Source organism: Sarcophilus harrisii, chromosome 4, assembly GCF_902635505.1.
Source record: "Sarcophilus harrisii chromosome 4, mSarHar1.11, whole genome shotgun sequence".
NCBI classification, from domain to species: domain Eukaryota; kingdom Metazoa; phylum Chordata; class Mammalia; order Dasyuromorphia; family Dasyuridae; genus Sarcophilus; species Sarcophilus harrisii.
In genome coordinates this window covers 94,377,074-94,397,324 of record NC_045429.1, presented here as the reverse complement: position 1 = coordinate 94,397,324, position 20,251 = coordinate 94,377,074, and the positions used below count along the sequence as shown (strand labels likewise).

At 37.4% G+C, this 20,251-nt stretch overlaps 1 protein-coding gene across 1 annotated transcript in view; it reads left to right on the top strand.

Annotated features, from left to right (window-relative positions):
- LAD1 (ladinin 1) overlaps nt 1-20,251 on the top strand; it is a 35,749-nt gene that overhangs the window by 8,793 nt on the left and 6,705 nt on the right. The window contains exons 2-5 of the mRNA XM_012547800.3: nt 12,439-12,576; nt 14,047-15,190; nt 16,324-16,428; nt 18,598-18,641. Of these exons, the coding sequence (XP_012403254.1) occupies nt 12,439-12,576; nt 14,047-15,190; nt 16,324-16,428; nt 18,598-18,641 (1,431 nt within the window). The remainder of the gene's footprint in view (nt 1-12,438; nt 12,577-14,046; nt 15,191-16,323; nt 16,429-18,597; nt 18,642-20,251) is intronic.

Sequence of the window (20,251 nt, the reverse complement as noted above, 5' to 3'; positions counted from 1 at the left end):
CCTTAAATAACACAATGAATAAATATCTAAGGCAGGATCCAAATTCAGCTCTTCCTGGCTCTAGGTCCAGCATTCTACCCATTGGAGAATCTACCTTTGCAGAGAAGTTGTCAGTCTGGTTTGGTAGAGGGAATTTCCTCACCAGGAACTCCTTATACCAGTAATATCACAGCTAGAGCCCACTGTAAATAATCACTTACCTCACAGGGTTAGTTTAAGGAAACAGAGATAGATAATAGGGATGAAAGTCCTTGGTAAACCCAGGAGGACCCTTCAAATAGAAAATGTTTTATGGGGATGAGATGAATCGTGTCCAGCTGCTAAAATGGACAAAAAGAAATAGATTCAAGCTGTAGTGAAAAGTATTGAGACTAGACTTAGGAACTCCTTTCTGGCTGTCACAAGAAGGAGAGGGGAGAGGAACTGAGCTTTGTCCCAAGGAGACAGTTATAGCATCTCCTTCCTAGAACAATGGGAGAACTTTGAAGGTAGATTCTATGGCATAGAGTAGAATCTTTTTGTTTCGGGAGAAGAGCCTCTAGATGAACTGGAATGCTCTGAACCCCCTATATTATTATGAAGTTGTTATGTAGATAACACAGGGGGCTTAAAGAGATCTTCATATTTGGTCTGAGTCCTTAGGATGCTGAGAGGGAGTTATCATCTGGGTATACACTCTCTTAGACAAACAGTGGGGGATTGTCTATATTTATAAAGAATGTACGGATAGAATATAAGCTTCTTGAGAGCAAGGTCTATTTAATTTTTGTCTTTGTTTCCTAATTGCTTGGTAAACTTAATATATGTTTGCTGTAGAAGAGTATAACATTCTTTTCATAGAAAGAGCATCATGATGATGATAATGGTATAGTTGGTCACAGAGCTAGACTTGGAATAAGGAAGATGTGAGTTTTAAGTCTTTCCTTAGATACTCAACTTTCTCAGCCTCAGTTTAATCATCTGTATTATTAATAGTTAGCCCTTATATAGTTGTTTGAGCTGTTATTATTAGCTAGCACTTATATTAATTTAAAGTTTGCAAAGTGCTTTAAAATATTATTTCATTTTTATCTAGATATCCTCATTTTTATAGATGGGGAAACCAAGGTTGATTTACCCAAGGTCACGTAGCTAATAAATATTTGATGGGATTTGAACTCATCTTCCTGACTCCAAGTCTAGATCTTTTACCCACAGACTAATGCAGCTATACTAAGGAAGGATACTTAGTGGAACCCTAGCTCAATTCTCTTTTTCCAGATGTGGAAACTAAAGTATAGCAAGGGACTGTGACTGTCTGCTGAAAATGAATTTGCAACATTACTGAAATTATAACTCTACTCCCAGAATAATGCACTGCTCTCTCTCTCTCCGTCTCTGTGTCTGTCCCCTCTCTTTCTGTCGCTTTCTTTCCTCACATCTCCCAACCCTGCAATATGAATTTGAAGAAAGATTCTTTACCTTATAAAAAATGGACTTACAGGATTCTTTTATTTCTAATTTTTGCTGCCTCATGATTTTTATTTTATTATTCTTCTAATTTGACAATGACCAATAAATATAAGCCCTTTCATATATAAAGAAATGTATAGGAAACTGTCTCTATTATTTAGAGTTTGTTTTAAAATATAAAATAAATTCATCATGATTTCAAAGCTGTTCTGCTTTTCTTTCTCTTCTCTGAATAAAAAAACCTCGAAACTTCAATGACTCTTTTTTTCTCTTTTTTGTATATCTATCCTCCTTCTCTAACCAATTCCCACCTAAAATTTATTTTTAAAAGGCTCTCATATGTACCAAATAAGCAGGGTCAAACAAAAATTTCCATATGCCAACTATGGCTGACAATGTTGGTCGTATGTTACACCTCAAGTTCACCGCTTCCATCAGGGGGGAGGATGCAGGCTTTATCACTAGCCCACTGAAGCAAATAACAAGGTTTTCAAATTCACTTTGTAGGTGATTCAGCTTTAAAAAATGGGATTTCTTCTCAGATTTTTTTTAGGAACATGGCTAGTGGCAATCAGAAGAATTCAAAAGGAGAAGGAAATTCAATACATGGCAAAGAAAATATGGGCATTTTGACCAAGGAGAGGGGAGATGATGGGACAGAGAAGTGGGTTGAGGGAAGGCATCAGGGAATGAGCCTTAGAATAGTCTCTTACTACCCAAGAGGAAAGAAATCTCTTTCTCCAATGCAAAGTCAGGGGCTTAGGACACATTGGGGTGAGATTGTTGAGAGAGTTAAGGTCAGTGGCTCAGGGAAAAGCCTCCCATTGTCTGGATAATCTTTGCAAGCCTTATCTTCTATCTGAACATGCCCTAGAAAGCCAGTCCCTTTACCTTTTCTCACAACTTTGATTTGCTCAGAGTACTCTCTTCACCCCTCTGTTCCCATCTCTGCTTCTGAAAGTCCCATTCCCTATTCAGGCTCTCTTCCATACTATGGCTCCCAAACCTTCCTTGAGCCTGCTCACCTCTCAGTAACCTCTTGCTCCTCTGGACTCTTGCAGCCTTTCTTGGCAGTGAGCACAGCACAAGATAATAGTATTTGTTTTTGGCTTTCTCCTCTTCCTCAACATCAGAGACAGCAAGCGGCTGTGGAAAAGCACTGGCCTTCACCTACTACAAATTCATGGCATATGATCTTTAGCTAGGGCCTCAGAGGTACTGGAGAAGCCTTCTACTATTCCCTTATCAGTTCCTTAGGTCATGGCCCATAGGGGCTCTTCCAAGCCTTTCTTCTCAATTCCTACTCCCAATTAATGCTCTTTTATTTCACTGAGATTGAGGAAAGAAAGAAAGACAGACAAGAGGGAGAGAAGGAGGGAAGGAAGGAAGTGAGGGAGGGAGGGAGGGAGGGAGGAAAGAAAGAAAAATGAAGAAAAGGAAGGAAGAAGGCAAGAAGGGAAGAAGGAAGGGAGGGAGGGAGGAAGGGAGGAATGAAGAAAAAGAAAGGAGGGAAAAGGAGGGAGCAAAGAGGGAAAGAAGGAGGAAAGGAGAAACAAAGAAGAGAAGGAAGAGAGAAGAAAAATGAGAAAAAAAAAGAAGGGAGGAAGGAAAGAAAAAAGAAGGAAGCATTAATAAAGTATCTTTAAAATAAATAGGAGAAAAAATTCAGAAGATGGCACAAGCAATGTAATTGTTACTACTATTAAATTGAATATACATTAAACAAGCTATCTAAGTGTATTTTATGGTTTCATATAATAGCTAACATTTGTAAAACACTTTAAGGTTGCAAAGCCTTTTAAGTATATAATCTTATTTTATCCTCACAATAACCTTAGGAGGTAGATGCTATTGTTATCACCATTATTTTATAGATAAGAAAATTGAGGCAAGGGAACAGCCAGATGGATAGTGGATAGAGCACCAATCCTGGAGTAAGGAGGATCTGAGTTTAAATCTGACCCCACATACTGACCATTTATTATCTAGATGACCCTGGGCAAACTACTTAACTCTAATTGCCTTGCAAAAAAAAGAAAAGAAAGAAAGAAACGAAAAAAGAAAAAAAATTGAAGCAAAAAGAAGTTATGGTGATTGTTTTTTAGTTCTTGCATACTGAAATGGTCATGTGTATTGCAGAATAAGTTCATAATAAAAAAGAGAGATTTATGCCATCTGCCTATGAGTTTCCTCAGTCTCTGATCCTTCATTCCTTAAATTTTCTTGGCATTATTATGTTCTGTCCCCCTCTCAAATCACAAAGAAACTATCACTACTCTTTATTCAAGTTAATTCCTGTACTTGTTTCTTTGATTTCATTCCCTCCTGGTACCTCAAGGATCTTGTTCCCAGATTCTTCCTTTTTCTATATATATATTTTAAGTCTTCCCTACACTGATTTCTCCCTGTCTTCACATATGGTAAGGTCTTCCCAGCCCTTAAAAAACTCCAAAGCTTTCCCTGCTGTTTCTATCTCTTCTTCCCTGAACTTCTTGCAAAAGTTGTTTTTGTTATTTTTAATTTCACTCCCTACAACCCTTTCAATCTGACCTCCTGCTCTCTACCAAAACTGGTCTCTTTTACATTACCATTGACCTCCTAATTTCCAATTCCAGTGGCCTCACCATCACCACCATTAGTGCACATCCCTCCTTAACTTCTTTTCAACTTTTCACACTGTTGACCACCCCTGCTAGATAACACTTCAAGATTCAAGAACATGATATTTTCCTAGTTCTTCTTGGTGTGTCTTTGCCCTTCTTCCCTTCTCCATCCCTACTCTCTTCCTTGGGGAATTTCATTCACTGCCAGGATTTCGACTACCAACCCCAAAGAAATTGACTCCCAAATTTAAATCATTAGTCCTGACCTCTTTTCTGAACTCCAGACCCATATCCCGAACTGGCTACAAGACATTTCTACCGGGATGTCTTGTCAGCCATCATAGTCAACATATCTTCAAATGAACTTATTTCTTTTTCAAATCTGGTCTTCCTTTGAAATACAAATTCCAGTTTATGGCTTTCATCCACATGATGTTGTCCATCCATTATCCCATGTTTATAAACTTTGGTTTGTCTTTAATTAGGATGTTGGACTTGGAAGGATGTTCAGATGTAACCTAAGTCAACATGAAGAAGAATCCTTCTACCTCATTCCAAATAAGTAGTCATTTTAAGTCGTTAAAGAAATTGAAGCTGATGTATATTAAAAGACTTGACTAGGGTCATAGATCTAGTAAGTATCCAAAGAAATAAAGGTCTTCCTGATTATAAATCAGTGTACTATTCACTTCTCTATTTAATTGCCAATAGACGTTAATAATTATTATTATATTCCATTTCCCACACCACCTGAAATCTTGGATTTTCTAGACTAAATACTCCCTGTTCCTTCAGCTGATGATCATGGGGCACAATTTACTGTCCATGTCCTTGTCACCTTCATCTACACACACTCCAAATTTTCAGTTTTCCCCATTTCCTCTCCTCTTACACCCAGTCTCATATGCCAGGTCTTGTCAATTCTGTCTTAGAAACATTTCTTACACCTGCTCCACTCCTTTCTAGCCTGTCTTTTCTAGCTCACTTCATTAATATTAACCATCTGGATAAATGCAATAGCTTTCTTATAGATCTTCTCTCCCCTTTTTTAGGTTATATATGTACATTCATTTTTTAACATATTTTCATATGAATCATGTTGGGAGAGAAAAATCAGAACAAAAGGCACAAATCACAAGGGAAAAATAGAATTAAAAAAGGTGGAAATAGTATGTATTGATCCACATTCAGTCTCCATAGTTCTCTCTGGATGTAGATGGTGTTTTCCTCCTCAAATTTATTGGAATTGCCTCCTCCAATCCATCTTGATCCCTTTCCCAAATCCATTTTTCGTATTGATGCCAGAATCATCTTTCTTATGAAAAAAAAATCTGGTTATGTTATTTTTCTGCTCAAAAATGGTATAAGTGGTTTTCAATTAATTCCCAAGTAAAGTTTGGACTATTTTGTCTGAATTTCAAAACTTTTCATGATCTATCTCTACCCTACCATTTTAGTGTTATCTCATATAATTAAGTTCTCATTCTTTTCCAGATAGACTGGACAACTCTCTGTCCCCATGAGATTATAGATTGTATTCTTACACTTCCATGCCTTTATTCAGGCTGTTTCTAGTGGCTAGAGAATGACCTCCCTTCCTTCTCTGCCTGTTGAACTCCAGTATCTTCTTAAGTACAAATCAAAGCTCATCTTTTTCAAGAAATCTCCCTTTATTTTGGAAATATTTTTTCCCCATCCACCACAGCTCTTTTTTTTTGTAACTCTTAAATTTAATTAATGGGTACTATTGTCTATGTTATGGGACCTTGGAAAAGTCAGTAAATCTCTCCTAATCTCAGAATCTTTATTTGTGAAAATGATTATTTCATTCAACAAGTGTTTATTAATCATGTACTATTCCTCAGGCTCTGTTTTGAGCACTGGGGATACAAAGATAAAAACAAAACAGTCCCTGTCCTGAAGGAGCTTAGATTCTATTGGGGGAAGGAATGAAATAATTATTTTGTAGTACCTACCTTTCAGGATTGTCAGATGAAATTAAATGATACAGATAAAATGCTTTGTAAACCTTCAAGTGATGTGTGTGTGATATATATATGTATATTTATATATATATAGTGAGGAAGAAGAGAGGAGGAGGAGGATATGGGACTCTCTTACCTCTTCTTTTTCCTTTCCCTCATCCTCCTTGAACTGCTGCCCTTTCCTAGAAAAGAGAGCATTGTGTCTTAGACACAAATTTTGTGTTTCTCCTGGTAGCTCACCTAGTGTTTTGTACATGGAAGATGTTTGAAAAATATTGTTGATTTGACTTGAAATCAGATGACCTGGGTTTAATTCTGCCACTTAACTTATCATATAACTGTGGACAAGTTATTCGTAGAGTCATGTTGTAGTTATATTATAAACCTAGAATTGAATGACCTCAAAACAATTAAGTCCAATTCTCTCATTTTCCAAATAAGAAACCTGATCAGAGAGAATTGGGGGAAAAAAAATCTTTACGGAGTCATATAGTTAGAAAATAACCAAACTGGACTTGAACTCAATTCTTTCTGACTCCAAGTCCAAACCACAACCTTATGGAAAAATTATTGAACACATAATTAAGGACATTTGTGAGCATTTAGAAAGGTAAAGCCAAAGGGGAAAAGGACCAATATATACAAAATTATTTATAGCAGCTTTCTCAGTAGATCACATATCTGAAGACTGAAGGAATGATTTGAGGAATGACTAATAAAAGGAGATAGTTATGTGAATGCAATAGAATATTATTGTGCTTTAGGAAATGATAAAATGGACAATTTTAGAGAAACCTGGGAAAACTTGTATCAATGTATGCACAGTGAAGTGAGATGAATCAGAAGAACTTATCAAATGACAAGATTAAAAATCCAACAGTCAGAGTTACAAAGAGAAATTCCATTTAAAGTAACTACTGATAATATAAAATATTTAGGAATCTATCTGCCAAGGGAAAATCAGAAACTTTATGAGCAAAATTACAGACCACTTTTTACACAAATTAAGTCTGATCTAACCAATTGGAAAAATATTAAATGCTCTTGGATAGGGCGAGCAAATATAATAAAGATGACAATATTACCTAAACTAATCTATTTATTTAGCGCTATACCAATCAGACTCCCAAAAAACTATTTTAATGACCTAGAAAAAATAACAAAGTTCATATGGAAAAACAAAAGGTCAAGAATTTCAAGGGAATTAATGAAAAAAAAATCAAATGAAGGTGGCTTAGCTGTACCAGATCTAAAATTATATTATAGAGCAGCAGTTACCAAAACTATTTGGTATTGGCTAAGGAATAGATTAGTTGATCAGTGGAATAGATTAGGTTCAAGGGATAAAACAGTCAACAAATATAGCAACCTAGTCTTTGACAAACCCAAAGATCCCAGCTTTTGGGATAAGAACTTACTGTTTGATAAAAATTGCTGGGAAAATTGGAAACTAATATGGCAGAAACTAGGCATTGATCCATACTTAACGCCGTACACCAAGATAAGGTCAAAATGGGTTCATGACCTAGGCATAAAGAATGAAATTATTAATAAATTAGAGGAACACAGGATAGTTTACCTCTCAGACCTGTGGAAGGGGAAGGTCTTTATGACCAAAGCAGAACTAGAGATCATTACTGATCACAAAATAGAAAATTTCGATTATACCAAACTGAAAAGTTTTTGTACAAACAAAACTAATGCAGACAAGATTAGAAGGGAAGCAATAAACTGGGAAAATATTTTTACAGTCAAAGGTTCTGATAAAGGCCTCATTTCCAAAATATATAGAGAATTAACTCTAATTTATAAAAAATCAAGCCATTCTCCAATTGAAAAATGGTCAAAGGATATGAACAGACAATTCTCAGATGAAGAAATTGAAACTATTTCTAGTCATATGAAAAGATGCTCCAAGTCATTATTAATCAGAGAAATGCAAATTAAGACAACTCTAAGATACCACTACACACCTGTCAGATTGGCTAAGATGACAGGAAAAAATAATGATGATTGTTGGAGGGGATGTGGGAAAACTGGGACATTGATTCATTGTTGGTGGAGTTGTGAACGAATCCAACCATTTTGGAGAGTAGTTTGGAACTATGCTCAAAAAGTTATCAAACTGTGCATACCCTTTGATCCAGCAGTGTTACTACTGGGATTATATCCCAAAGAGATTATAAAGAAGGGAAAGGGACCTGTATGTGCACGAATGTTTGTGGCAGCCCTTTTTGTAGTGGCTAAAAACTGGAAACTGAATGGATGTCCATCAGTTGGAGAATGGTTGAATAAATTGTGGTATATGAAAATTATGGAATATTACTGTTCTGTAAGAAATGACCAACAGGATGATTTCAGAAAGGCCTGGAGAGACTTACACGAACTGATGCTGAGTGAAATGAGCAGGACCAGGAGATCATTATATACTTCAACAACAATACTATATGATGACCAGTTCTGATGGCTCAGGCCCTCCTCAGCAACGAGATCAACCAAATCATTTCTAATGGAGCAGTAATGAACTGAACTAGCTATGCCCAGAAAAAGAACTCTGGGAGATGACTAAAAACCATTACATTGAATTCCCAATCCCTATATTTATGCCCACCTGCATTTTTGATTTCCTTCACAAGCTAATTGTACAATATTTCAGAGTCTGATTCTTTTTCTACAGCAAAATAACGTTTTGGTCAGGTATACTTATAGTGTGTCTAATTTATATTTTAATATATTTAACATCTACTGGTCATCCTGCCATCTAGGGGAGGGGGTGGGGGGAGGTAAGAGGTGAAAAATTGGAACAAGAGGTTTGGCAATTGTTAATGCTGTAAAGTTACCCATGTATATATCCTGTAAATAAAAGGCTATTAAATTAAAAAAAAATGGTAAAAAAAAATGACAAGATTATAAAGACAAATAGTTTTGAAGACTTAAGAACTCTAATCATTACAGTGACCAACTGTTATTCCAGAAATGATGATATTTACCTTTTGACCAAGAGATAATAGATTCAAGACACAGAATATGAGAACGAATTGTGGTATATGACATGGTTTCTTAACCTTTTTCCACTCACAACTCCTTTTCACCCAAGAAATTTTTATACAACCCTAGGAATATAGGTATAATAAAACAAATCAAACATTTACTTACAATAAATCATAATTTCACAACCCCCACAATTTTGTTACATGACCCCATATGGGGTTGCAGTTCACAGTTTAAGAAGTTCTGGTATATGATTTTGATGAAATAATATTGTGCTTTAAGAAATGATGCACAGGATATTTTCAGGGAAAAAAAAGCTGGGAAGACTTATATGAGATGATGCAATGTGAAGAGAACATAATACATAATGATAGCTATGGTATACTATGATCAATTGTATTCTTAGCAATGTGATGATCCAAAACAATTTTAAAGGATGTTGTCCATCTCTAAAGAAAAAAACTGGATGGATTTTGAATGCAGATAAAAGCATACTTTAAAAGAAAAACTTCATTTTTCTTTCTTTTTTGTGTTTTCTTTTGCAACACAGCTAATGTGGAGACATGTTTTACATGACTGCACATGTATAATCTTTAGCAAATTGCTTGCCTTCTCAACGAAGGGAGAAGAGAAAGAGGGAGAGAATTTGGAACTTAAAATAAAAAAAAAGATTAAAATTGTTTTTACATGTAAATAAAAAAATAAAATTAAAAAAAGATATAGTATGTAATATACTTTTCAGACAGGGTGAATTTAAAATTTTATTTTTCTTGAGTATTCATAGTGTTATGAGGGCTTTGTTTTTCTTTTTTTAGTGGAGGTGGGAGAGTGAGGAGTGAAAAAGATAGCAAAAAAGTGAAAGGGGATTGATGAGGCATCTTTTTTAAAAAAAAATGCAGAAAAAAGGATTAAAAAAGAAAGAAACATAACTAAAAAGGATAGCTCTGAAAACTAGAGATTGGACTTAGATTCCTAAAAAGAAAAACAAGCTGTACATGAGAGATTTGTGGTTTTCATGAACAATCCTCCTTTTTTTTTCTGTTCTACTTTGTACTTGGAAATACTCATTTTATTTGGCATTTGAGTTCAGAATAAAAATGAAATTAAAAAAAAAAAAGGAAACTAAGACTCAATAGGCCATGTCAGAAATGGTCTTTTGCAGGGATTGGGTTATTAGACTAGAAAATGAGGGAAATTCTCTAAGTTGAGCGTACTTACATTTCAGTGGAGCATTTGATAAAAACTTTTAGGGTATCTCTATAGACAAGATGTAGTGTTCTGGGCTAGATTGTAGTAGATCTTTGGTGACTCAATATCAGTAAGTCATTGTCAGCTTCATATCTACAATGGAGTGATGAAGGATTCCTATCTTTCCCTGGCCCAGTGCTGTTTGACATTTTTATCAATAACTTGGATATAGATGGGACATTTATCTAATTCTCAGATAATGTGCTGAATGTCCAAGTCAGGATACAAAAAGATCTTGGCAAACTCTAACAATAGAATGATTCTAATAAGATTTAATTTAATCTGAATGAATATAAACTTCCAGACTTTGTTGTGTCTTTTTTTTTTTTAATTTAAAAAAGTAATCTCACGAATATGAGATGCTAGACAATATTCTAGTGAAAATTCTCATGGAGGAAGTGGCTAGCCTCCTCCAGGAGGGCATTTTCCTCCTGAAGAAATTCTTCCCAGATGCACCATCAAGACTCACTCATCTCTGTTATCATTAGAGAAGATTATTGTAAAATCACAGAATAAAAAGAAAGTTGATTAGAGAGGTACTGAAGGGGGAAGGAAAGAAAGGAAAGAAAAGAAAAAGAACCTAGGGTCAGAGTCAGAGCAACAAGCTGTTAGATTAGTACCTTACCTTTCAGATTACTTTCCATCTACTATGTATATGTTTTACATATTGTCTTCCCTGGGGCAGTGAAGTAGCATACGGGGCTTGGAATCAGGAAGAGCGCTTTTTCATGAGTTCAAATCCTTTCTCAGACACTTAGTAGCTCTGTGATTTTGGGCAAATCATTTAGCTCTGTTTGCTTCTATTTCCTCATCTTTAAAATAAGATGGAGAAGGAAATGGCAAACCATTACAATATTGTTACCAAGAAAGCCTCATATAGAGTCACAAAGAATTGGAAATGACAACAACTAAAAATGTCTCTTCTGTTAGTACATGAGCTCCTTGAGAGCAAGGAACAAGTTTTTGCCTTTCTTTGTATCTCTAGTTCTTAGCACAGTCCCTGGCAAATAATAGACACTAAATGCATCTTGACAGGCTGAAAACCAGCTCTGCTATTTACCAGTTGTGTAATGTTGGGCAATGTTTAACTTTTCAGAAACAATTCTTTCATCTATAAAATGGCGATTATAATATTTGTACTACTTCTGTTATAGGGGATACTGTACAATATTGTAATGACAGTGCTTTATAATAAAAAATACTAGATAATTTTAAACTATATTAAATTATTTCATATACCAACCCCCTAACACACACACATACACATACATATACACACTCAAACACACATACACATACACACTATTTACAAGGATCTGGGGATCCTTGTTAGGCTGGACAAGAGAAGATTTATGGTGGGAGGATAGAGATGGGACATGAAATCTGCCTTCAAATATTTGAAAGATTATTATAAGGAAGGAGGATTGAGTTTGTTATACTTTCCCAGGAGAGCACAACTTCCAGAGTAAAGGGTGAAATGTATTGAAAGAGAAGACCTTGAGAGAATTGAATTGATGTTCAGTGAGAGCTGTCTAATTAGATTGCCCTCTTGGAATCAGTTGTTTCCTCAGTGCTGGAGATTTCAGAGACTTGAAGATTATTTCTCTGAAATGTTGTTAGTAAATGGTTTCCTCCACTTTCCATAATTGTTTGGCCTAGAGGACCCAATCTGAGGCATATTCTGATTTCAGTATTCTGGGATTCCATGATTTGCAGAGAAGTTGATTATTTAGCCATGCTAACAATGATACTCTCTTTGTGTAAAGTCTAACCTAAGCTGCAGTGCTTTATATTTTCATTTCAGGATTCTTGAGAAGCTCCAGTAGTAAAATCCTTGGCTTTTGGAGTCAAAGAATCTGAAATCAAATTCTGCTATTGTCACTATGTCTTAAATTTAGCCTTTACTAAAAGCTAGACCTTTAAACTTTCTGAGGCTCAGTTTCCTGATTTGTCAAATTGGGGGTTGGGCTAGAAGATCCCCTCTGGCTCCAGATGAAATGAGAAAATGTGCTTAGAGTGTTTTGCAACCCTTCAATTGCTAACTGTAAATTGGTTATTACTGGGTTTCCCATTGGGCTACTCTGAAAATCTACAAGCTCAGCAGCTCATGTGGTCTAAGACCTTTTTTATATCCCTTGATTTCCTCTTCTCAATTGCAGCTTGGCAAGGCAAAGGACCTTGGAGGATGAGGAAGAGCAGGAACGAGAACGTCGCCGACGGCACCGAAATCTGAGTTCAACCACAGATGATGAAGCCCCAAAGGTTGCCCACAATGGAGATCAGCCAACAGTGGAGAGGTACGTATCTACTTGTGCTCACATGGACAGAGTTGGGGGAGGAGAGAGAGGAAGAGAGCAGGGAGTCAGTTTCCCTCTGAATCATAGTAGAAAGGTGACTAATTCTACCATTTGAAGACTGGGGTCTAAAGCTCTCTCTGACATTTATTGTTTTGTGTGATCTAAGGCAATTGACCTCTCTGCTCCTCAGTTTCTTCATCTTAATAAAAAAAGGTTGGACTAGATACCTGAAGTCTTTTCCAACCTTAATTCCATGAGAGTAAGACTCTATGACTTAACTGAGCAAGGAGAAAAGGAAGCAAAGAGATAACTGAGGCTGATGTGACGAAAATGTGCCCCAAGGCTCTTCTCAAATCCTTTCCTCAATCCAGTCCAAACTATTTTTCTTCCGTAATTGAAAATTAAAAGTCAAACCACTGTTGGGGTGGCTCGGTAGCACAGTGGACAGATTATTGGGCTAGAGTCACGAAGATTCATCTCCCTGAGTTCAAATCTGGCCTCAGATACTTATTAACTATATGATCTTAAGCCAGTCACTTCACTTTGTTTGCCTTCATTTCCTCTTCTATAAAATGAGCTGGAGGAAGAAATGGCAAACACTCCAATAATTTTGTCAAGAAAATTCCAAATGGGGTCACAAAGAGTTTCACGCAACTGAAAAAGACTCAACAACAAAAATCTCAGTATAGTGGAAAGAGTACAGAAATAAACCTTAGGAATCCTGTATTCTGAGCCCAGCTACGTCACTGTGTGACTTTGAATGAGTCACTTTGTCAGACTATCCTTAGTTTTACCATTTTATCTATAAAAGTAGAAATTGAGTGATCTTTGATACCCCTTGTCAGTTTTCCATGGGATCATCTAAACTCACAAGTTACATCAGACTTGTCCCAACCTCTATTAAGTTTAAGAATTTATTGAGTGCTGACTATGCACTAAATCCTACCCACGATTCTCTTTGAATCCAAAGTATAAAAAAGCAGTTCTACTCTCAAGGAGCTTATATCCTACTAGGGAGAAATGGTAATAGTAAAGAATATACAAAATATCTACCAAGTAAATAAAAAAAGTAACTTGGGTGGGGAAAGAATATACAAAATATCTACCAAGTAAATAAAAAAGTAACTTGGGTGGGGAAAGAATATACAAAATATCTACCAAGTAAATAAAAAAGTAACTTGGGTGGGGAAAGAATATACAAAATATCTACCAAGTAAATAAAAAAGTAACTCGGGGTGGTTGTGGTAAAAAAGAAAACTACCAATCAGATTGATTAGGGAAGGTTCCCTATAAAAGGGAACATCCAAACTGTGCTTTGAAAACCGCAAAAGATCCATGTTGAAAAGTAGAGAGTGAGCTTTCTAGACGTAGGGAACAAGGGCATGTAGGCAAAAACTAGAAGTTCATTCGTGTATAGGGGGCAAGAAATAGACCCAGTTGTCTGTATTATATCTGCCTCCTCTCTTACAGGCTCCCAAGCCTGGAGGAAAGTGAGGTTCCCAAGCGTCATTCATCCATCAAAGATGAAGAGGATGAGAATTTCCAGGCAGTTCTAAGAACGAGGCAGGAGAGGCGGCTGCGGAGGCAAGCCATGGAGGCTTCCCAGTCCTCCATCAAAGAGCAGCTAGAGGTAGAGAAGAAAAAGGATAGCCAGAACACGGAGCCAGCCACACAGGAACCCTCAGTGCCTCAGAAGGACATGGTACCTCCACCCAGACGAAGATTGAGCGAAAAGCAGAGGGGACCTTGGGCCATAGATGAGAAGAGTTCAGAGGGAGGAGAGACAAAGACTGTGAAGGCTTTGGACCAAAAAACAGTATCGACCCCAGAGAAGACACCAGCCCAGGACCAGACAGCTCCAGAGAGAAAAAGATCAACAGAGAAGATGCCGGCCCCAAACCAGGCAACTCCAGAGAAAACATTCACTTCAGAGAAGATACCAGCCCAGGACCAGACAGATCCAGAGAGAAAAAAATCAACAGAGAAGATGCTGGCCCCAAACCAGGCAACTCCAGAGAAAACATTCACTTCAGAGAAGATACCCGCCCAGGACCAGACAGCTCCAGAGAGAAAAAGAGCTTCAGAGAAGACATTACCCCAAGACCAGACAACTCCAGAGAAAAAATTAACTTCAGAGAAGAGATCTGCTTTTGAGAAAGCATCATTCACAGAAAAGACATTGGTTCCTGAGGAAGCATTAGCCCCAAAGAAGGTTTTAGCTGGAGAGAAGGCATTGACTTCAGTGAAGACATCAAGCCTGGAGAAGGTATTAGTTTCAGAGAAAGGGTCAGTCTCTGAGGAGTCTTTAATCCCAAAGAAGTTATCAACTCGAGAGAGAGCACTGGTTTTTGAGAGGACATCAGCTCAGGAGAAAGCACTGATTCCAGAGAAGGGCTCAGTTCGGGAAAAAGTAATAGCCTCCAGGAAACTGGGCCTGGAGCAGCCTCCAGTTCAGACTCCAGAGCAAAAGGACTCTGAGAAAGATGTTACAGAAAAGAAAGAGCCAAAAAGAAGGGAGACCTTAGAGAAGTCACCCTCTTCAGAGGCACCTAGAGAGGAAATGAAGTCTGAACCTCAGCCAGTGGCTTCTCGTTTCCGACCCTTCACCCTTCAGGTGGGTAATGCCTCTGTCCTTGGCTCCATTCTCCACCCTCCACCTTCGCCCCATATCTTCCTGTCCTATCCCCACTTCAACCAGTATTACCATACTCTGTACACAGAGAGTGCTAAATAAGTGCTTTTTCATTCATTCAAACAACTTTCCTCAGAAGCCTTTGGAATCCTTGAAAAGCTCTTCAGATCTCACTGACTGGGTTTGGTCTTAGAGAATATTCTTTCTTCATGTTTTTCAGAGCAGAGGTGTCAAATACATTCAGTCTCTGGACTAGATTAAGAATAGGGAATATTAAACAAAATAAACAAAAATACAATAAAACATAAATTACATTACATTTTAAATTCAGTCAATATGAGTATTAAAGGAATACTTATGGACTGAGAGAATCCCAAGGTGAAAGGGGCCTGATTGTAGAGTAGGGCCTATCTCAAAGTTTGCTACTCCCCCCTCTTCTTGAATCTTTCTACATTTACTCCATCTGAGACATCAACAATATTCTTGCTGCCAGAAGCCCTCCCCTTTGACTTAGTTCTACCTTCTCCTAAAGCTATACTTAATGGCCTGATATTGATATTTATCCCAGTCTTGGAGATTGGACATGCCTTCCTGGAGGAATATTGGACTGGGGATGAGAGTGGAAACCCTTTATACCCACCTCTACTGCACATTATCCCTAAAGAGCTCCTCCATTTTACCACATAACTAGGAAATCAAAGAAAAGTAATCTTTTTTAGTTTATTTATTTTTAATATACTTTTAAAATGAATTATATTGAGAAAGAAAAAATCAGAGCAAATGGGAAAAACCATGGGAGAGATGAAAATACAAAAAAATAAAAAGAAGAAAAACTAAACATAGTATGTGTTGATTTACATCCATCTTCTTAGTTCTTTCTCTAGTTGCAAATGGCATTTTCTGTCCAAAGTCTATTGGGATTAAAGGAAAATAACCTCCAAGTTTCCTTTCAGCTTCAAACTCCATGATTTCTTATTTTCCTCACCAGTGATGGATTCAGCTTTAGTCTAGTGGCTTTATGAGGTCTACTCTAGCCCACATATGAGGTTCCAAAGAACTTGACAAATACCCCATAGTGCTCTAGACCTAGATAAACTTGGTGTTCTCTCCTCCAGGTGAAAATCCCAAGCAAAGAGGAAGAAACTGAAGTGACCTCTCCAAGCCAGGGCACCTACAGCAGCTCCCTCACACGCTCCAGCCCTAGAACCATCTCCTTTCGGGTAAGGGAGGAGGGTCTCTATACAAGTGAACTATAGACTACTTGTCTCTCTACATAGTATGGCATGGGCAACTTCTTTTAATAGCATGAGGGAGTTAGGTAACTGTCAAAGAAGACCTTCCTGATGTTGGATGACTGCTGGAGGAGCTAGAACCTTTTACAAATAAGATAAATAGAAATGAGCAATCACTACCTTCCAGAGGACCTAAATGGCCAAATTGGTACTTGGGTGATAAATATAGGGTTTTCTAACACGGGAGCCACACCTACTGGGGAAGAGAAGAGCTGCTAAGCAGATCATGTATATGGGGGTGGCTGGAGCCATGCCCGCTTTCTCCTTTATCACACAACTACCACCCCTCACCACCTACCCCTCCTTCCATCCCACAACTCTCCACATCACAGATCTTCTTGTCTAGAAATCACTTTGTTTCTCTGAGTTTCAGTTTACTCACCTATAAAATGAGTGGGTTGGGCTAAATGGCCTCTAAATCTAGAGTCATGTGAAGACTTGCCTGGTGGAATGAGCAGATGAGAACAATTTGTTCTAAGAGACGTGAAGGTGGCTAAAGTGAGTTTAATCAGGCATTTAAGATACCAAGGTCATGCATTGCATCCTGGGCCATCCTGACTTTTGTCCTGCCACTGGACTTGGATGACTCTGGAAGAGAGAATGAGGCTCATGGCTTTAGTTAGCTCTGCCTCACTTAAATCTAATTCACAGAGACATCACCTTATAGTGTCACTGGCTCTCTTTGAAAACAAAGGACAAACAAGTACCAAGTGCTGGGGGTGAGAGTGGGAGCACCCTGTACCCACCCACCTTTACTGTACATTATCCTTAAAGAGCTCCTCTGTTTTACCTCATAACTAGGAAATCAAAGTTTTTTAGTTTATTTATTTTTAATATACATTGTTTTATGAATTATGTTGGGAGAGAAAAATCAGAGCAAATGGGAAAAACCATGGGAGAGATAAAAGTACAGACAAAAGAAGTGAACATAGTATGTATCCCTACCAAAAATTCCCGCTGTGTACAATCTAACCTTCACCCACACCAGACATCTTGGTATAGATAACTTCAATCCCATCTCCGACACTCACTTAGTCTGAGTAAACCATAGACCTTCTCAGAGTCTCAGTTTTCTCCTCTATGAAATGAGGGAGTTGGATTGGATGTCCTTTAAAATCTTTCAACTCTAAATCTATGATCCTGTAAGTCTAGAAGCCATAATTCCCTGAGGGTGCTCCTACTATATAATTCTCACTCTCACTATATAACAGAAAACTGTACCATGCAGTCATATAATTCCTAAACCATGACTCCTTCTTCCCCGTACTATATAAACCTTATCATATAACACATGCTTATTACCACATATTTCCCAACCTGTATTTTATGAGAAAGTATTAGTTGTACAAAGACTGTTAGACCTAGAATGAGGGGAGACCCAGATTCAAATTCTGCCTACTGACAGTATGGTTATGAGTATGTCACTTAACCTCTCTAGAACTCAGTTTCTGCATCTATAGATTTGTACCTATGGTACCTACCTTACCAGTTTATTGAAGGGCTGTCTTAAAGATTATGTAAAGTGTTTTGAAAACTTTAGAATAGCATATGAATGTCAAGTATTATCATTAATAATTTTATTGTTTAATAAAGTATTTTTATAATTCATAATCTTGATTAATAATCTGTAATTAGATTATTAATTCTTTGATTAATTATAATTAATAATAAATCCCATATTATACTTCCCTGATGGCTTCTAAATCATTGATCCTTCCCACCTTATAGCCCATTCCACAAAACTCCCACTTACCATCACCACCATACACAAGGATCCCCCACCTGGTATCCATAGAACACTCCCTGGCCCACAAGAAGGTAAGAAATGAGGGGCAGCATCATTCTTTTCCCAGAATTACCTTATTACCTGAGCTCCATAACCAACCAAGGCTCATAGATTCACTCTCTAATTATACCAGACTATGAAAGCTTTTTTCTCACTGAATTTTGTGAATATTTAGCCAGATTTTTCTTTCTTTCCAACAAAGAGATAATACGCATAGATAGCTATGGATAGAAAGACTCTGAACTCACAATCCATAAGGGAAGTAGTCTGTGTTTTCCTTCCTCACTATCATTTTTTCTCTCTCTTTTCAGATGAGCACTAGGAAAGAAAACCCAGAGACAACATTTACCCGTAGGTAAGGGTTTGGGGAGGGGCTGCCCCTCTCTTTTACCTCTACTAAACACTTTTCTTGTGCCCAGCTCTGCATGGAATTGCAAGAGAAGTCCAGAATGTGGCCCCTCTACCCAGGGACCATATAGTCTTATCTAGAGAGGCCAAAATCATAGTGATGAAAGAAGGGATTCTGGGGATAAATTTTGAAGGAAGTCACAGAAGGCACAAGGCTGGGATGATCTGGGAGGACTTCATGCAAAAAGGTGGAAATCTGGGCTTTGAAAGTTGGATAGGATTTGAGAAGAGTGAGGGCAGCCCAGATAGGGACAGAATAAATATAGGGGAAAAGAGGAAGATGATGGTTCCTTGAGAATACCGTAGAATATAGCAACACAAGAATAACCACACTGGTTTTAAGCAGTATTGCAGTCAGGCTAGAATGTACAAGGTAAGTTTAGAAGGAAAAGTATATTTCTTAGATACTCTGATTTTTCTTACTAATGATATCATTGAAATTCTTTTTGAATCAACTTCAGTAATATAAATAAGTCCCTGGAGGGTACAAGAGCACTGTGCTGATGTTAAAGAAATAAACAAGACACTGAGCCTGTCCTTACAGGCTTACAATCTAGAAGTCCCTTAGCCTCCCTTGGTTTCAGTTTATTACATGGTCTCTAAATCTTTGCTCTGCTAGTCATTACTGACTTTGGAGGAGGAGGGGATTCAGAGGTACCATTTGAGCTGGGCTATGAAGGATGAGAAAAAATAAGGGTGAAAAGGGTATTTAAGAAATAGAGAACAAACATAAATTTGGAATTATGCAATATTTTGAGGGAACCCTGGCTTATTGCCAAAGCATGTAGGGGAATAATATGAAAGAAGACCAAAAAGTAGAATGGTGCCAGCTTACAGAAGACTTTCAAGAAAGAAATCTGGACTTTATAATAATTTTATTGTTCAGTTGTGTCTGACTCTCCATGACTCCATTGGGATTTCTTGGCAGAGATGGTTTGGAGTGGCTTGCCATTTCCTTCTCCAGCTCATTTTACAGATGAGAAACTGAGGCAAATAGGGTTAAGTGACTTGCCGAGGGTCATATAACAAGTAATGTACAAAACTGGATTTGAACTCAGGAAAATGATCTTCCTCACTTCAAATCCAACATTCTATGCACTAGCACCATCTAGTGGCTCATTTGTAGTAATAGTTCATATTTATATAGCTTTTCTTGGTTTATAAAATAATTTCTTTACAATTCTGTGAGTCCTTTAGTATGCCATTATTATTATCCTCATTTTACAGATGTGAAAACTGAGGATGAAAACTACCAAGTTGACTTGTTAGAATCAATCATTAGGCTCTAAGATTTTAGACTTTTGGGGGGCTCTTTCCTCCCTACTTGACAACTTCTCATTTGGAAGGTGGGAGCCATTAAAGACATTAAAGCCATTAAAGCAGAGGATGGATACAATCATAGGTCAGAGAATAAGGAAAACTAATCTATTTATATGTCTATGGCATCTGATGGATCTCTTGAATCAATGAATTCTCAGGTTTTATTGCCATTATGTTCCTTTTGTTCCTTAGTCTTGATGGTCTTCACCCAGAACCCTTCCTGTCCCATCTGAATCT